Raw genomic sequence first — 19,917 nt, 5'->3', positions numbered from 1 at the left:
AAGAAAATAACTTTGTTGGAGACATTTTTACACAAGTACTTTTTTTGCGTGTGTTGCCTTTCTAGTTTGACCCTCAAATTTTATGTGCTTTGCAGTTTGTGGAAGCTTCTTTTTGGAACTTTAACTTTCAAAATTGCGTTCTCTTCATGATTGACCCAGGCAAAATTTTAATATGTAGACAGAATCGATTGTAATTTTGTGACATTCTATTTTTTTTAGGGAGAACATTTGAACATCTAAAATCTTAAATGGCTTCAAGAGAAGGGTAAATCTTCATAGAATATTAATGAGACCTGAAAATGTCCTTGAAATTCAAGTTAAATAATCAGTGCGTTTTAAACATAAAATTATAAATCATTACCTTTAGGACAGTAGGGAAACAGCCTGTCATTTGGTAAAGTTATTTTTAATATAAATCCAAAAGTTACTTTAAAGGAAGTGAGGTTAGGCAACTTTTAGTAAACTTTCCAAAAGGATGTTATTTAACATTTTCATCGTCTTTAGCTTCTGGCACCATGTTGGTCTGTTCTAAAGTTTACATTCGGGAGGAAGAATGGTAGGACTCCATTTCCCTTTGTTTTGGGAGCCTTGCACTTAAAAATAAGCCAATAGTAAATATCTTAACATGGAAAAATCTTATTCCTTTCTGTCTTTAAAGCTACTAAGAATCCTTTCTCCTTTAGTGTATTATTAGCCCTGCCAATAGAACTTTCTGTAGTGATGGAAAATGCTATGTATATGTGCTGTCCGGTGTGGTAGCTACTAGCCATATGTGACTGTTGAGCACTTGAAATGTAGCACTTGTGCCTGAGGATTTGAACTTTAAATTTTACTTACTTTTAAATTTAAATAGCCACCTGTGGTTAGTGGTTACTGTGTTGGACAGCACAACTCATTGCTATTAGTTTTTTTTTTTAAATTTTTTTTTAATGTTGATTTATTTTTGAGACAGACAGAGCATGAATGGGGGAGGGGCAGAGAGAGAGGGAGACACAGAATCGGAAGCAGGCTCCAGGCTCTGAGCCATCAGGCCAGAGCCCAACGTGGGGCTCGAACTCACGGACGGTGAGATCGTGACCTGAGCCAAAGTTGGACACTCGACCGACTGAGCCACCCAGGCGCCCCTAGTTTCTTTTTTAAAAAAAGTCTTAATGGGATTTATGAAATGGGGAGGTGAGAGGGGCTGCTGTTGTCTGCTCCTTTGGGACATGCTCCTCTAAACCTGTCATGTTATTTTTTGGTGTAGGAATGTTAAAAATTTGCCAGTAGGAAATTAGAATTTAGCTTAAAAGATCTGACTTTATGGATAACTTTACTGTTTAATCTGAGCTCTATGATAAACCGGTAAATTTAAAAGCTTTAAATATTTCTGAGTTATGTATCTTTCTGCTTAGGAAAACAACATAGCGTATACCTGATTGGAACGTAAGTAATGATATAGTGGCTGTAGTGTGTAGTGGTGGTGTAGTGGCTCTAAATAGTGGCGTAATTTTATCTGATATATATTTTTAGATTATATTTTCATTTAAAAAACAATTAAAAAATTTTAATGTTTATTTTTGAGAGAGAGACAATGGGGGAGGGGCAAAGGGAGAGGGAGACACAGAATCCAAAGCAGGCTCCAGGCTCTGAGCTGTCAGCACAGAGCCCGATGCGGGGCTTGAATCCACAAACTGTAAGATTATGACCTGAGCTGGAGTCGAACACTTAACCAACTGAGTCACCCAGGTACCCCAAAACAATTTTTTTAATGTTTATTTTTTGAGAGAGAGAGAGAGAGACAGAGCCTGAGAGGGGGAGGGGCAGAGAGAGAGGGAGGACACAGAATCCGAAGCAGGCTCCAGGCTCTGAGCCATCAGCACAGAGCCCCATGTGGGTCTGGAGCTCAAGAACCTAGAGATCATGACCTGAGCTGAAATTGGAGGCTTAACTGACTGAGCCACCCAGATGCCCCTGGAAATACTAAATGCAAATAAATTGTCTTACACTGGTAGTTGTCATTTTCCAGTTAATTGGTAAGGTGAGACAACATTTTTGAGCTGTTACAGGGTCAGCTTTGCTAATATGTAATGGTTGGGAAAAAGAATTTAAGTGGCATTTCCTCATAAGATCATAAAGCGGTATTATGATGTGAGCCTGTGGTACTTTAGGGTTGAAATAGACTGTTTATTTTGGATACATTTTGTGGAATTTTAGACCTAAAAGCTTCTTTTTAGGTTTTGGCTTGTTACTGACAATTTAGATTGGATAAATTAACTGAAAAGTTGTAGTGCATTTTTTTAAAAAAAGATTATATGTATTAATATAATCTTTTAAAAAAAGATTATATTATATGTATATATGTAAGTAATCTCTATACTCAGAGTGAGGCTTGAACTCACGAACTCCAGAGCCACTCACTACTCAGTCTGAGCCAGCCAGGTGCCCCTGTGGTGCATTTTACAGCTATTTTAATGTTGTTAAAACTGGTATTAGTTTGATCTGAACTCAGTTTCTGCTTTTATCTTTTTCTTCCCCCCTACTTTTAACTTTAGTAAACCAGACTTCTGGAGCGGTGATTTATAGACGTGTGTTCCCTGTCCAACAGATTCAGGTGTCCTCCCAGTGTAAGCAGAAGGCCACTTATATTCCCTACTGTTCACGCTAGCAATGCTGACTACCCCATCTAAAAATTGTCTCACCTTATCAGTTAACTGGGAATTTGTTGGAAATGCAAATTCTAAGGCCCACCCAGGATCTACTGAATCAGAAATTGTGGGTTGGGGCCCTCAATCTTGGGTTTTAGCTAGCCCTCCATGTTATTCTTATGTTTGCTAAGGTTTGAGAACCACTGTTGTAATTAAGGAGTTAAAAATCAACTGAATTTAATATAGTCATCGCGGATTAAACCCTTTCCCCTCGTGCTTTTTGTTTTTAAGTATGAAATGCTGTGTGTTTCTTATGGAATGTCAAACATTAGAGAAGATGTTGCACAATCTCCTTAGTAGGCCTGTCTAGCATATAATTTAAATGCTCTTTTAGTTCAGGGAAGTTTTCTTACTACGGTTTTAATTTTAGTGAAAGATTGTCCCCTAACACATTAAATGTAATCACTGTTAATCTTTAATTTTTCCATAAAAAATCAAACCATACTATATACTCTGTTGTGTTTTCAGGTTTTCATTTAATATATCTGGTATCTTTTATGTCATGAGATTGATTTTTAATGACCATATTGTATTTCACAGTATGAATGGACTGCCGTTTACCTGATCAACTTTCTATTGATTGACTTGAAGGCTGTTTCCAATTTATCTCAGTGGATTAGTACTATTACGGTGGGAACTTTTAACTGTTAGTTGAACAATGAGAAAAATATCAGGTGCTTTGGAATGAGCCTTTGGAAAGGATCCAATGTACATCATTTGACCCTATTACAAGCAATCTGTAACTTGGGATAGTCACCTAGTTTCTTGATACTTTTTGTATTATTTTTAGTTAAGAACCTGTACTTGTACTTTTTATACAGAGTCATGCTGGGACACTAGCTGAAAGGAGGGATTTATGATGTATTTGGTAGAGATTATGAATTTTGTATAGATCTTTGGCAAGTTATTTCTTTTGTTTGTTTTTATTAAATATAATTTATTGTCAAATTGGTTTCCATACAACACCCAGTGCTCATCCTCACAAGTGCCCTCCTTAGTGCTCATCACCCACTTTCCCCTTTCCTTCATCCCCCATCAACCCTCAGTTTGTTCTCAGTATTTAATAGTCTCTTATGGTTTGCCTCCCTCCCTCTCTGTGACTTTTTTTTCCCCCCTTCCCCTCCCCATGGTCTTATAAGTTTCTCAGGAACCACATAAGAGTGAAAACATATGGTATATGTCTGTCTCTGACCAACTGATTTCACTTAGCATAATACCCTCCAGTTCCATCCACGTTGCTGCAAATGGCCAGATTTTTTGGCAAGTTGTTTCAACCTCTCTAGGCCTGTTTACCCATAAGTGAAGTGGGGATAGTAAAAACCCACTTTATAAGATTGTTGATGAGACCAGTAGAAGATAATGCATACATATTTGTGAATATATATAAAATAATGAAGAGCTGGAATATACTACCTGCTTAGTAAAAGTTACCTCGTTATCATTATTCTGAGTCATGAAGTAAACAAATATTTGGTTTCATTTCAAACACATAATTTTAATTGATTTTACAGATACTTTAGTACAGATTTACAGCAGTGGTTTTTGAGCACATGCATGCCAGTGGGGAGGGGCCTACTGAAAGGGAGAGAATTCCAAGGAGGCTCTTTGTCCTTCCCTCTGACAAACCTTACAAACAGTGAGGTCATGACCTGAGTTGAAACCAAGAGTTAAGCGGAGGCTTAACTGATTGAGCCACCCAGGCATTGCAACCCCCCCCCCCCTTTTTTTAGTAGGCTCTGTACCCAGCATGGAGCCCAATGCAGGGCTTGAATTTACTACCCTGAGATGAAGACCTGAAGCTTAATCAGCTGAGCTACCTGGGTGCTCCAACAGCAGTGGTTCTTACATGGAGTGGTTCTGCTTCCCAGGGGACATTTGACGATGTCTGGAGACATCTTTCATTGTCAGAAGTGGGGGTTGTTTCTGTTGGCTTATTAAGTCTCCTGTAATGCACAGCCCCCCCCCCCCCCCCCCCCCCGAATTATCTTGCCCATAATGTCAATAGTGCTAAAGTTGAGAAACTCCGGTGTGGAATTATTTAAAACCACGAAGAGTATAAACTTTGAAGAAGGATCATGGCATTGAAAATTCCTGACAGCATAAACATTTCATTTGGCTCAAAAGTATTAAAAATTGAATTCATTGCCAACTGTAAAAAAAATTACTTGATTTAACATAAAAATTGAGGATTTTCTGCTTCCTCTGTGGAAAAACAAAATATATGACATTGTGATTATACTTGACTGAATCTGAAGAGGAGACATCCTCTGGAAGCACTTTTCACTTTTAGAAAGTCCTCACCAAGTTCTCTTTATCCTTCTACCCCTAACATTTTATTATGAAAAATTTCAGATACATAGAAATGAACATCCATAGATCCACCATCTAGATTCATACTTAAGTTTTCTTATAATGTGTTTTTCACATATCTATTCATCTTTTCATCCATCAGTTCTTGACTCTTAAATACTCCAGCATGCTTATTATTAAAATTTTTTTTTAATGTTTATTCATTTTTGAAAGAGCACAAGCAGGGGTGGGGCAGAGAGAGACAGGGCGGAGGACACAAAATCTGAGGCAGGCTCCAGGCTCTGAGCTGTCAGCACAGAGCCTGACGCGGGGCTCGAACTCACAAACTGCGAGATCATGACCTGAGCCGAAGTCGGATGCTCAACCGACTGAGCCACCCAGGCGCCCATCCAGCATGCTTACTAGTAACTAGAGTCCAATATTATTTTTGAGGTATTTGACATCTGCATACAGCAAAATGAACAAATTTTCAGTGTACAATTTGGTGATTTTAGATAAATAACATTTGTTTAATTCAAACTATCAGGATAGAGAACGTTATCATCTCTTGAAATTTCCTCCTGTCCCTTCCCATTCCCAATTAAACTTAACAGCATTATTATTATTATTTTTAATATTTGTTTACTTTTGAGAGAGAGTGAGCAGAGAAAGGGCAGAGAGAGGGGGAGACAGGATCTGAAGCACGCTCTGCACTGTCAGCACAGAGCCCGATGTGGGGCTCCAACTCACAAACTGTGATATTGTGAACTGAGCTTCAGAAGTCAGGTTCTTAACTGACTGAGCTACCCAGGCACTCCATACCTAACAGCATTTTAATTCAAGACTTCATTCTTAAAATCTACCTCTTAAGAGTTGTTGGGTCATATGACAGATTAGGTGCAAAGTGCCTATCCCCTGTTAGATATTTATTAAATGTTTGCTGGTATTACTATGTTGAGTAATTTTAATTAAAAATTTCTAAGAGTAATTTTTTAAAAATAGCCATTTTGAGGGGCACCTGGTTGGCTCAGTCGGTTGAGCATCCAACTTCGGCTCAGGTCATGATCTCAACAATACATGCATTCGAGCCCTGCGTCAGGCTGTGTGCTGACAGCTGAGAACCTGGAGCCTGCTTCACATTCTGTGTCTCCCTGTCTCTCTGCCCCTCCCCTGCTCATGCTCTGTCTCTTCTTGTCTCAAAAATAAATAAAAACATTTTTAAAAAGTAGCCATTTTGAGTATCTGTAAAAAGGTTAGATTTGTTGGGGTACCCCGAGGCTCAGTTAGTTAAGCATCTGACTTTGGCTCAGGTCATGATCTCACAGTTGGTGAGTTTGAGCCCTGTGTCGGGCTCTCTGCTGTCAGCACAGAGCTTGCTTTGGATCCTTTGTCCTCTCTCTGCCCCTCTTCTGCTCGTGCTCTTTCTCTTTCTCTCAAAAATAAATACACATTAAAAAAAAAGGTTAGACTTGTCTTTGTAAAATTAGTTCTATAGATTTTTGTGTAAGTTGTAGTAATTTAAAGTTGTTGTATTTTAGATATTAAATAAAGATCTGTTGTGACCTTAAGACTTTTTTCATAAGACAGTATATTTTTACTCTTACTACAAATGCATATAAAACCTGTTTAAATTCTCACTGTAGAGTTCTCACAACACAAAGGAAAAGAACATACTTATATTAAACTTGTTTGTTGATTATGTTTAGATGTCTGTATTCTATACCAACTTTGAATTCTTCAAGAAGGAAGTTCTCTTGTGGTTTCAGCATTGAACATATTTTCTAGTTTATAAACGGGTGTGCACTTGATTTTCTGTATAATGGAGATAACTCTTACAGCCCATGAAAGTATGTGTTTGCTTCTCTCTAATGGAGAAATGTGTAGCCCATGAAAGTATTTCAGGAGACCTCGTTAACAACATCTAATAGTAGTTTTCATAGGTAATGTAAAAAATGAAAGAGGAAAGGGGATTTGTGTAGCATTGGAGAGGTGGGTTGTTTTAATAAAAGATATAAATATCAAAAAACAGTATATACTGAAAATTATTCTGTTCAGTAATAGCTTCTAGTAACCGGTGCTTGGTCTCAAAAAGTAATTATGATTTTCTTTTAATATATGTAAGAGTTTTAAAAAAGATACTCCTGTGAATATTTAATAGCTCGTAATTTGTGTATGAGTAGACCATCTTTGATGAATTGGGACATTTGGGTGGGGATTTTCTAATTAAAATGTTTACAGTTATTTTTTGAACACTTAATAAAATGCATGTGATACCAAAATTGAAAGACACAAAAACAAAGTGACCCTATCAGCCATTTCCAAAAGCTACCCAGCTCTTCTCCCTAGAAACCACTATTTAAAAGTATTTGTGTTATTACTATCATCTTTAAAAAGTGATTTTTCCTCCTAAAAAGGAATCCAGAACACTGGCTGAAATTGCAAAAGCAGAGCTGGATGGCACCATTTTGAAGAGCAGACCTCTCCGAATTCGTTTTGCTACACATGGAGCAGCCCTAACTGTCAAGAACCTCTCGCCGGTTGTTTCCAATGAGCTTCTAGAGCAAGCATTTTCCCAGTTTGGTCCAGTAGAGAAAGCCGTTGTGGTTGTGGATGATCGTGGTAGAGCTACAGGAAAAGGTTTTGTAGAATTTGCAGCAAAACCTCCTGCACGAAAGGCTCTGGAAAGATGTGGTGATGGGGCATTCTTGCTAACAACGTAAGTTTTAAACATCTCATCATCCTGTGCAGTTACATATGGGCTTCTCTCTCTGTGCTGAACTTCTGTCTTTCTTTATACAGTTCATACTGTCTTGTCATATGGTAAGTAGGTGTTGAATAAGTATATAGTGAATATAAACAGGAATTTTTATGTGATTCCAAGAGTCATACTTCAGACTTCAGTGTATTGATTCATACTTGAATCTTAGAAATGATTTGTATTACGATTTTTATTCAGTTTACTGAATGTTATATGCAAAGTAAAATTTTATATTTAAATAACGAATGGATGAATTACATTTTACTCAGGTTTTTTTTAAGGCATAATTTGCATGAATTAAAATGTTCCCAATTTTAAACATAGAACTCAAGGAGTTTTAACAGATGTATGTAACCTAGCACCACAATCAAGATCTAGAACATTTTCATCATCCTGACGAGTTCCTTTATGCCCTTTTGCAGTTTCTCTCTGCCCCTTAACCCTGTCCTAGATAGCTATTGGTCTTTCTGCTCTTATAAATTAGTTTGTCTTTTGTCTTTTCTGGTTATTTCATATAAGTGAAATAATTTGTACTCTTTTGTGTCTCATATCTTTTGCTGAGCATAATGTTAATGAAATTCCATCCATATCATTGTATTAGTATTTTGCTCACTTTTATGGCAGAGTTTTATTCCACCATATGGACATAATTAGTTTGCCCAGTGACCTAAGGGTGGGTGAATGTTCGAGATGCTCTCAACTATTAGCCATTGTGAATAAAGCTACTATGAACATTTCTGTACAGGCTTCTTGTGAACATTATACTTTCATGTGGCTTGGGTAATTAGGGATAAATGGCTGAATTTTCAACTTCATAAGAAACTGCCAAATTGTTTTTCAAAATGGTTGTATCATTTTACATTCCTGCAAGCAATGAGTGAGAGTTCTAGTTGCTCCATACTTTCACCAACACTTGATAGTTTTAGTCTTTTGGGTAGTCTAGTATAGGAGTGTCTCCTGGTGAGTTTAAATTTTATTTTCCAAACAACTAATGATTAGCATCTTTTCATTTGCTTTTTGTCTATTTTTGTATCTTTTGTGAAGTATCTTGAAATTTTTTGCCTATTTTTTAAATTTATTTTTTATTTATTTTATTTTTTTATTATTTTTTTTTAACGTTTTATTTATTTTTGAGACAGAGGGAGACAGAGCATGAACGGGGCAGGGGCAGAGAGAGAGGGAGATGCAGAATCGGAAGCAGGCTCCAGGCTCTGAGCCATCAGCCCAGAGCCCGACGCGGGGCTCGAACTCATGGACCGCGAGATCGTGACCTGAGCTGAAGTAGGAGGCTTAACCAACTGAGCCACCCAGGCGCCCCTAATTTTTATTTTTAAAAAATATTTATTTTGGAGAGAGAGAGAGCACAAGTGGCAGAGGGGCAGAGAGAGATAGAGGGAGAGAGAATTGCAAGCAGGCTCCATATGGTCATCGTGGAGCTCGACCTGGGGCTTGATCTCAACAGACCGTGAGATCATGACCTCAGCTGAAATCAAGAGTCAGATGCTTAATTGACTGAGCCACCCAGGTGTCCCTGTCTATTTTTTAATTGGGTGGTTTGCCTTACCGAATAAAAAATCTGGATACAGGTCTGTTTTAGGACTATTTCTCCTAGTATGTGGCTTGCTTTTTAATTTTCTTAGTAGTGTTCTTCAGAAAGTAGCAGTGAAGTATAATTTACATTTTTTTTCTTTTATGATTTATGTTTTTTGGATCCTTGTATGAAAATTTTTTCCCTTCCTAAGGTAGCAAAGCTTTTCTTGTCCTTTCTTAAGACATTTTATAGCTTTTTTTCTTCTTTTTCTTTTTTTTTTTAAAGTAGGCTCCATGCCCAGCGTTGACCCCAAGGTGGGGCTTGAACGCATGACCTTGAGATCAAGATCCAAGCTGAGATCAAGAGTTTCACGCTCAACTGATTGAGCCACCCCAGCATCCCTAGCTTTTTTATTTATACCTGTGATCCATTTTGAGTATGCTGTGAGATAGTAGATTTTTTTTTCCATATAAGTGCCATTTGTTGCAGCACCAGTAATTGTAAAGATTATGATTTCTCCTTTTTTACCATTTATCTTTATCAAAAATTGAGGGGAAGAAAATCTGCACTCTTTCATTTCACCAATTGGTGTGTCTTTTACACCAGTACTGTCTTTCACTCTTTTTTTTTTTAAGCTTTTATTTTTAAGGGGCGCCTGGGTGGCTCAGTTGCTTAAGCATCCAACTTTTGGTTTCGGCTCAGGTCATGATCTCACAGTTCGTGAGTTTGAGCCCCACATCGGGCTCTGCTGACAGCATGGATCCTGCTTGGGATTCTCTCTTTCCCTCTCTCTCTCTGCCCCTCCCCTGCTCAGGTACTGTCTCTGTCTCTCTCAATATAAATAAATAAACTTTAAAAAGAAAAGAAAGAAAGATTTTATTTTTTAGTGATCTCTACCCAGTGTGGGGCTCGAACTTAAAACACCGAGATCAGCATTTGCATGCTTTACTGACTGAGCCTCCAGGCACCCCACACTATGCTAAGGTTTGAAATCAAGTAGTATCACCCAACTGAATTGTTTTGTTTTTTTTTTTTAATTGTTCTGGGTGTTGTGTTTTTTTTTTTTTTTTTTTTTTGGTATAGCCTTACTGATTTTATTTATTTCCCAATTTGAGTGTAATTAATGTACAATGTTACTTTAGTTTCAGATTATCTTTACTGATTTTATTTTATTTATTTATATATTTTTTAAAGTTTATTTTGAGAGCAAGCAGGAGAGAGCATGAGTGAGGGAGGGGCAGAGAGAGAGAATCCCAAACTGGCTGTGGGGCCAAACTCATGAACTGTGAGATCATGACCTGAGCTGAAGTCGACGCTTAACTGACTGAGCCACCTAGGCACCCCCTGCATCTTTACTGATTTTAAAATCACCTTGTCAATTGAAAAAAGTTCTTCTGGGCTTTTGATTAGAATCGTGTTGAGTGTTCAGGTCATTCTGAGGAACATTTTGACATCTTCATAATACTGACTTTTTTCTAGTCCATGAATGGCGTATCCATTTACTTAAAAATATTCGTAAGTAATTATAATAGTCATTCAATCTGTTGCTGTATTAACATGCCTTTGCTTTCAATTTGCCCAGGGTGGTGTTCTTGATGTTCATCCTTAGTCTTTAGACTGGATTTGGTGGAAAAGTTCCCTAGTTGATTGCTGCATTGATTCCTTTATCTCTGTTAAAGTATCCATTTACTTTACTATTGGTTGGGAGTATTCAAATGTTTTAAGGTTTGGGGAATTGGACACAAGGTCAGTGTAAAACATCTCTGCCCCATGGAGCATAGTTTGGTGATATGTAAAGCATTTTTCAATTTGTTTGGGACTGTCAGGTGTTCATGCTAAAGCTGTAATTCGTGTTACATATGTTTTACAGCACTGCCAGTTCTCAGAGATTTTGGTCTTACACTCTGTTTAGAGAATGCTTGCTCTCCTTGTTCCACTTTATTCATATCTTGCTAAGAAACATCTTAGAGAAGCTGTTTTATCTTCATTTATTCATCCCCTCTGCAGTATCAACTGATATTCTCCAATTTATTTTTTGTCATAGCATTTACTGGTTTAATTTGTAGGTCTTTGTCTGCAGGAGAATGCCAAGTTCCATTGAGGGCAGGGACTTGGTCTTGTTCAGTACTATAATCCTAGCACCTGTATTTTTTTAAATTTAATTTTAATTGCAGTACAGTTAATATATAGTTTTATATTAGTTTCATGTGTACATACAATACAGTGATTCAACAATTCTGTATATTACTCAGTGTTCAGCAAGATGAGTGTACTCTTAATTCCCTTTACCTATTTCACCCACTTCCCCTGCTCTCTGTTGTTGAGATTGTTTTTTGTTTTTTCTTTTTTTTCTTCTTTGTTTCTTAAATTCTACATGAATGAAATGCTATGGTATTTGTCTTTCTCTGACTTATTTCATCTACCACGATACTCTTCTAGCACCTGTATTTTAATAATTCCTGGCTACAAATTAAGCTAATAATAATAATTTGTTAAAGTTTTTTTGTTTATTTCAAGAGAGAGAGCGCGATCAAAGTGGGTGCATGGGAGGGGCAGAGAGAGAATTGTAAGCAGTCTTTGCATTGTCAGCATGGAGCCTGTTACGGGGCTCAAACCCATGAACTGAGATGATGACCTGAGCAGAAATCAAAATTCATGTGCTTAACTGATTGAGCCACCCAGGTACCCCAGCTAATCAATTATTTAATGAAGGAAGGAAGGAACTAAAAATACTCAAGGCATGTGATTAGTATTTTTTCCATTGCAAGCTTTGATTAATTGGTATTTTTTAAAAGTTACAGCCAGGCATTGGAAAACAATTAACCATGTCTTACAGGTAGCTTTTATTTTAAAAAAAAAAATTTTTTTTTTCAACGTTTATTTATTTTTGGGACAGAGAGAGACAGAGCATGAATGGGGGAGGGGCAGAGAGAGAGGGAGACACAGAATCAGAAACAGGTTCCAGGCTCTGAGCCATCAGCCCAGAGCCTGACGCGGGGCTCGAACTTGCAGACCGCGAGATCGTGACCTGGCTGAAGTTGGACGCTTAACCAACTGCGCCACCCAGGCGCCCCAGTCTTACAAGTAGCTTTTAGAATAACTTAAAAACAATTTTGAGGGAATGGGCAAGTGTTGACATTGTATTATCCATTCTGTTTCATAATCATGGTCATAAACATAAGCATGTTGGATTTTGTATTTTTCAGATGAGAAAACTGACCCAGAGATGTTAAATAATTTGTGTAAGATTGCACAACGAATAAATGGTGAATTTTAGCCTGATGCCACATCCCTTTTTTTTATTTTATTTTTTTTTTAGCATTTATTCATTTTTTGAGAGAGCAGGAGTGGGGTGGGGGAGGGGCAGAGAGAGAGGGAGACACAGAATCTGAAGCAGGCTCCCGCCTCAGAGCTGTCAGCACAGAGCCCAACATGGGGCCCGAACTCATGGACCATGAGATCATGACCTGAGCCAAAGTTGGATACTTAACCGATTGAGCCACCCAGGCGCCTCATCCTTTCTTTTCATATTGTGCTATAGGTGGAGTGATTTTTTTTTAGAGACTCTTCCTTGCAGGAACTTTGTTGTTAGTTAAGCCTTCTAATGGAACTCATGAGATCATGACCTGAGCTGAAATCAATAGTCAGATGATTAACTGACTGAGGCACCAGGTGCCCCCCCACCTTTTTTTTTTTTAATTTTATGTATTGGCAAAGGTTTAAGAATACCCAGTGAGTGAAAGTGAAGTCAAGTGAGTGTTTTATGAATCCTGGTGCTGATGGAAATTGGTCACTTGGAGGTATTTAGTTACTGAGTATAAAAACCTTAAGGTTGTTTTACTGTTATAATAGAGGTATATTTTAAGTAAGTATTTGACTCAAAACTTTGGTGTATCGCTTTTTATCTGGTTTATCATGATTGGCTACATCTAAATTTCTTAATAGAGAATTGAGTAAGTATATCATATTTATAGTGGATTAGTGTGTATTTTTTCAAGAATATTTCATGACATCAGGAAATGTAACTCATGAAAAAAATTCCTTTATTATTTTTTAAGTAATCTCTGTGCCCAGTGTGGGGCTTGAACTCATGACCTTGAGAAGAAGAATCACATGCTCTATTGACTGAGCCAGCCAGGTTCCCTGAAAAATTTTTTTAAAGGGAGTATATACCACAGAGAAGAGAGTAGACTAGAGGTTCAGGGAAATAGGGAATTCATAGCTAATGAATTTGGGGTTTTTTGGGGGGCGATAAAAGTATTCTGGTATTATATCATGGTGATGGTTACACATACTAAAACCCATTGAACTGTACACTTTAAAATGGTGAATTTTATGGTATGTGAGTTATATCATTAATGATACAAACAAAACTAAACACATTGCAAACTCCACATCTGTTTATGGCAGGGCCTTTGGCTATGCATCTGTGCTAACTACTGCTCAAAAACTTAAATTCATGTAGATAAATATATATAGGGGTGCATGACTGGCTCAGTCCATAGAGCATGTGGCTCTTGATCTCGGGGTCATGAGTTTGAGCCCTCTGTTGGGCGTGGAACCTATTTAAAAAAATGTATATTTATTTTCTATAAATAAAACAATGTAGCAAGTAAAAAAAAAAAGGGACGCAAGACAAGACTAGATGTATGCTACGATCCAAATTTGTGTTAAGAAACTGATCAGAAAAAAAAGAATGGAAATAAAAATGGGAGTATGTCAGCAAAAGTTATATTTGATAAGTGTGCTTACAGGTGTATCTTGGAAGTCTCCTTGGTTTCATGATTCACTAGTTGGACTCAGGCCTAGCATATAGTTTTATGTCTAAGATTTATTACAGCAAAAGAATACAGATTAAAATCAGTAATGGAAAAATGCACACCAGGTAAAGTTTGGAGGAAACTAGGTATAAGCTTTCCAAGAGTCCTTTTCCAGTTGAGTTGGAAAAGTACTTGGCTTAATTCTGCCAGCAACTAGTTAAGACGATAGAATGAAGTGTTAACTACCAGGTGAAGTTTAACTGATCATAGTAGCCAAGTCCATATATAAGGAGTGGGGTGGAGGGTGGTTGGTTTTTTAAGTTCCCACTTACCTGGCAAAATACCAGAATTTAGGACTTCATGAAGGAAAAAAGCTTAGATGGTTTGTGTTCAACATAAACCACATTGTTTGCACAGTTTTGGCACAGAAAATCAGCCTTATCTGTTAGCATGGTGGGATAGCTGTTTCAGGCCTATTTTGGTAACTCTTTAAGCAGATAAGGGATTGATACATTAATTTTTTCATACCTTTCCTATCTTATATTCCTACTTTCCAGGGATTACTTTTCCATCATTTTATTTGCTTCATCACATCTTTCCGTTAAATGGGGTTCTTTTAGAATCAGAAGAAATACTTAAATAAAAACAATACTGTAATATTGCTTTTGCTTATATAAATTGGAAACACAAGAGGTATCTAGCCATACCTGCTGGTGGTGGAAGTATGAATTACTATTTATTTACCTTTCCAGAAAAACACCCATAACTTTTACACCATTGGTGTCATTTGGGTCCAGTTTTAGTTTTATACTTTCGTTTTTGAGAAGTATTTATAAAGGTTGATATTTTATTATTTATTAGAGGTCTTCAGAAGAACAAAAAGAATATTAAATAAACTTTTTTTCTCCATAAAATTTACCATATGGGTCCATTGGGTTATTTTGTAATCTGAGATCATATAGGTCCTAGTGATTTTATTTTTCCTCTGTCATAAAACTTACTTTATCATCCTAAGAATTGTTTATCATTACTCTTCAATTCTCACCTATATTAAAGACTAAAATTGACAAAACCCTGCAAAAATGCTGTATGTGTGTAAGGATTTAGTAGTGAAACAAATTGTCCTTACATAATCCTTTTTTTAATTGCATACACAAAAGGTTGCATCATCTTTTAAGTCATCACGTCACCTTGTTCTCACCATTCTGCTTCTAAAAAGATCCCTGAACAAGTGAGGAAAGATCAGTCACAAATATATATTTTTTCTAAGTTTATTTATTTTGAGAGAGACAGAGACAGGGTGAGTGGGGGAGGGACAGAGAGAGGGAAAGGGAGAATTCCAAGCACTGCCAGCGCAGAGCCCGATGCCTCAAACTCACAAAACCATGAAATCGTGACCTGAGTCGAAACCAGGAGTAGGATGCTTGACTGACTGAGCCACCCAGGTGCCCCAGTCACAATTATGTTAATCATTCTGTTTCATTTCACAAAACATAGAAACCTTGAATGTCCACCAATAAGTATGGTTAAAAATTATGGTGCATGCATACATCTGAAATGGTGCCATTTTATATTGAATGATAAAGGATGTCTGAAGAAAGCATGGACAGGTGAATTATTCTGTGTAAAATTATATATATCTAGCAGAAAGGAAAATCTGAAGAGATGTTCATGAAACATAATCAGAGGTCCTTTCCAAATGGTAGAATTTCACAGGACTCATTGACTTCTATAAAACATACTATGGACAATTATCAGTAGTATTACAGCTAAACCAGTGATGGATTAGTTTAGAGCAGAGTGAGGAGAAGAAGAAACTCTACACATAAGAACCTCTAGATTGAACATTAATGGTTGATCACTGATTTGTTTCCTTTTAGTCTTTATACCTATGAAATATTTTTCTACACTACTAAAAAGAGTAAATTTAGTAATCATACCTATAAACAGAACTTAGGTTAGGTTTTAAAAACTTTTTTGGGGTGCCTGGGTGACTCAGTTGAGCGTCCAACTTTGGCCCAGGTCATGATCTCACCATCCTTGAGTTCGACCCTTGCAGTGGGCTCTTAGTTGTCAGCGCCGAGCCTACTTCGGATCCTGTGTCCCCTTCTCTATCTGCACCTCCCCTACTCGTGCTCTCTATCCCCAAAATAAATGTTTTCAAAAACAAAACAACACAATCTTTTTTTTTTTTTTTTAACACAGATCAAAGTGAAATAAATAAGATGTGTGAGATAATGGACAAAAGGAATTTTCACAGGCAGTGGTGCATACAGTGAAACCATAAATGTTCACATTTTAACATACAGCCCAACGAACAAAAATAAGAGTCTCTTAAGGACATCTTTTGAACACTACACATGGTCTTTTTGTTTTATGTAATGTGATGAACGTGGTTGTGACTGCCTGATCTTTGCTCACTTATTCATGTATCTTTAGAAATGGAATCCTAGGTGTAGGTATAAATATATAACATTTGTTTTTTGTTTTTTTTTTAAATTTTTTTAACGTTTATTTATTTTTGAGACAGAGCATGAACGGGGGAGGGTAAGAGAGAGGGAGACACAGAATCTGAAACAGGCTCCAGGCTCTGAGCTGTCAGCACAGAGCCTGACGCGGGGCTCGAACTCACGGACCACGAGATCATGACCTGAGCCGAAGTTGGCCGCTTAACCGACTGAGCCACCCAGGCGCCCCATAACATTTGTATGTATTGGTTAAGTTCTGTCTCAGAGAGCTGTATTCACTCTGATGTCTTGTGTCTGGTGGCCCATATTCGTATGTTCAAAATTGAAAAATTTTTGTTACAAACTCAGCATTATTTGGGAGTATAGTAGAGATGTCATTATATTCTCTAATTTTGTTCATCATTTCCTTGACTTCATAAAATTAATTTTGTCATTTCTAAGTAATTTTGTCATGTTCTGAGTGTGATGATTTGCTTAGTACGTTTTCCTTCTTGAGTCTCCTTTTCTGATTTTTCTTTTGGATGGTAGAGGCCTTCTGGTATTGAAATAGGGGGAGTGTGAGTTTCTTTCTTTGTTGGCCTTGCTCAGATGTAGTTCTTACCCGGCCGCATTATTTTTCTGGTGTGTGTGGTCCTGCAGTGGCTTCCAGTGGGTAAGTGGTCCATATGGTGCATTTTGTTCATTTGTCCCTGGGCCTCTTTGGGTCCTCTTAGAAGTAACACATCCTCCCAGGGTGTCAGGAACTCTCAGCTGCTTTCTCATACCTCGTTGGCTTGCATATGATCTATGAGGCTGTATTTACTCATTCTTTTTGTTTTTTTTTTTTTTAAATAGCTCCAGTGTGGAGGCCAGTGTGGGACTTGAACGCAACCACCCTGAGGTCAAGACCTGGGCTGAGATTAAGTCAGACATTTAACAAACAACCACCTAGGTGCCCCTGTATTTATTCATTTTATTTATTTGTTTGTTAGAGACAGAGAGAGAGAGACAGAGTGTGAGCAGGGGAGGGGCAGAGAGAGGGGAGACACAGATTCTGAAGCAGGCTCCAGGGTCTTGAGTGGTCAGCACAGAGCCCGCCCGACATGTGGCTCGAACTCACGAACCGCGAGATCGTGACCTGAGCTGAAGTTGGACGCTTACCTAACTGAGCCACCCAGGCCCCCCACTCATTATTTATTACACTTCTGCTTTTAGATGTTAGATATGAGGTCTCACCCTTAAAATTGAGGCCTGTAAGGCTCTTTTCTTTTGGGTTCCCACTTTATCTGCGGTTTCTGTAATCTCATCGTCACCGCAAGGTATTCCGCACTTGATTCTATTTCTTATTCTGCCTAAAATGTCTTCATTAGTCCCGGAATAATTTTTTTAAATAAAGATTTTAAGTAATCTCTACACCCAGTGTAGGGCTCAAAACTCACAACCTGCAACCAGAGTTGCATGCTCCACCAACTGAGCCAGCTTGGTGCTCCCCAGGAATCATTTTTAATAATCGTTTTTAATAACAGTTTAGAATTTGAAGTCTTTGTTACTCTCAGGATCTTTATTTGCAAAGGGAAGCTTTTAGAATCCAGAAAGCCCCTTTACTTCTTAGTTCTTATGTTAAAGCTGCAAAAGTTAAGTGATTTGTTTTTTTCTGAAGGCAGTATAGATTTTACTATTACTTACATGGTAAGAGACTGATAGGAAAAAAATTTCTTTCTTTCTTTTTTTTTTTTTTAGACTTAGGCAAAGATTTTTTATTTGTGGTTAGGCCTACATAGTTCCAAAAGGTGAACACAATCAACAAAACATCTGCAAGTACCAGAGGAGGTGCTCTGTTATCAGTAGAAGGCACTGATCATAAGAAAGATTGATGTGGATCTTCATGTACAGATGATGGTTCAATCCTGTCAAATGAATATGCTATATTTTGAGTGTGATAATTGGGAGGCAGGAGCTGGAAGAACCAAAGCCTCTTCTCTACTGGATTAGGCAGCCAGGCCCTCCAGAAGTATTATTAGAGATGACATGTAGGGGACTGTGATGGTAGCAGTGACAACATATCAGGTGTGCCAATGATGATGTCATCACCAACAGTTTGACAGGATCTATAAATCCTTAGGGTGCTTCTCATCCAGCTGATGATCTGTAATCCATTCCTTGGACAGGCCATCAAAGCCACTTTCACAAAAATGAATCCAGTTCATTCAGTTATCACTGAAAACACATCAGTCCTGGTATTTGCTAATTTGGAAAAAATGGTAAAAATACTGTTGGATCATTTTAGAAATGAGTCCAGTCAAAGCTACAAGAAATGAGTCCAGTCAAAGCTACAAGAAAATGTTTGTACCAAACACACATGGGTACTTTTGGTGGTATAGTTTTTAAATCTTGCTCTTGGCTATAAAATCCTTACAAAGTTAATAGCAAGGAAAATTTTGATGTCAGCATATCATCCATTCTATTTCCTTTCCTTGTTTTGTCTTCCTCAGTGAACTTTCCCATCCTTTTGTTTTACTTAGGAAAGTAGTAAAGAAGGAGGGTTTACAAGTCATATCTTTGATCATCCACTCTTGTCTCCTTTTTCCCCCAACCTCCACCTTGAATGTGTTGTGTCTTCTGGCTCTCTCCTTCTCTATTTGCTTGGCTGCTTGGCCAGTGTGTTTTAGATGTCATTTTAGGTTTTAGGAAGACTTTTCTGAACAAGACTGGTTAGACGCAGGGAGGCTGGAAGGTGGTTGGATATGGGAGTTTGGGATGGTGGGATATGGGGATAATAATTCCACATACATAAAATATGAATCAGGTGCTCATTCTTTTCCATCGTGCTGTGTAAAAATTAACTACAGTGGTTATGTAGGTTCACAGTTGTTGATTTACTCCTCTGTCATTTTGAATAGGCAGTGCTCTAAAAACAAACGTTCATTTTTGTTTGACTTTAACGTTCATTTGTATCTGGTGCAGCAAATGTTTATTGACTAATTTTAAGAGTATATGGGGGGGGGGCGGGAGCACCTTGGCTCAGGTCCTGCTCTCGCGGTTTGTGAGTTCGAGCCCCGTGTTGGGCTTTGTGCTGATAGCACAGAGCCTGGAGCCTGCTTCGGATTCTCTCTTTCTGCCTGTCCCCTGCTTGTGCTCTGTGTCTTTCTCTCTCTCTCATAAATATTAAAAAAAAAAAAAAAAAAAAAAAAAAAAAATATATATATATATATATATATATATATATGGTAACTTCTGAGACATTTTTCTCAAGAAATTTCCCAAGTATGTATCTTGGAATTATTATTATTTTTTAATGTTTATGATTTTTGAGAGAGAGAATGAGCAGGAGAAGGGCAGAGAGGGAGACACAGAATCTGATGCAGGCTCCAGGCTCTGAGCTGTCGTGGGACATAAACTCATGAGCTGTGAGATCATGACCTGAACTGAAGTTGGTCGCTCAGCT

General features: G+C 37.7%; 1 protein-coding gene across 3 annotated transcripts in view; it reads left to right on the top strand.

Moving 5' to 3' along the window:
• Positions 1 to 19,917, top strand: part of PSPC1 (paraspeckle component 1) — a 108,644-nt gene that overhangs the window by 1,627 nt on the left and 87,100 nt on the right. For all 3 annotated transcript variants that reach the window (XR_007155191.1, XR_007155189.1, XM_047873573.1), the window contains exon 2: positions 7,391 to 7,692. Coding sequence is in view for 1 of the 3 variants with exons in the window: in XM_047873573.1 (XP_047729529.1) it covers positions 7,391 to 7,692 (302 nt within the window). In the remaining 2 variants the exon portion in view is untranslated. The remainder of the gene's footprint in view (positions 1 to 7,390; positions 7,693 to 19,917) is intronic.

Source organism: Prionailurus viverrinus, chromosome A1, assembly GCF_022837055.1.
Source record: "Prionailurus viverrinus isolate Anna chromosome A1, UM_Priviv_1.0, whole genome shotgun sequence".
Taxonomy (NCBI): domain Eukaryota; kingdom Metazoa; phylum Chordata; class Mammalia; order Carnivora; family Felidae; genus Prionailurus; species Prionailurus viverrinus.
The sequence above is the reverse complement of the archived record's forward strand: the minus strand, read 5'-3'. Positions and strand labels throughout refer to the sequence as shown.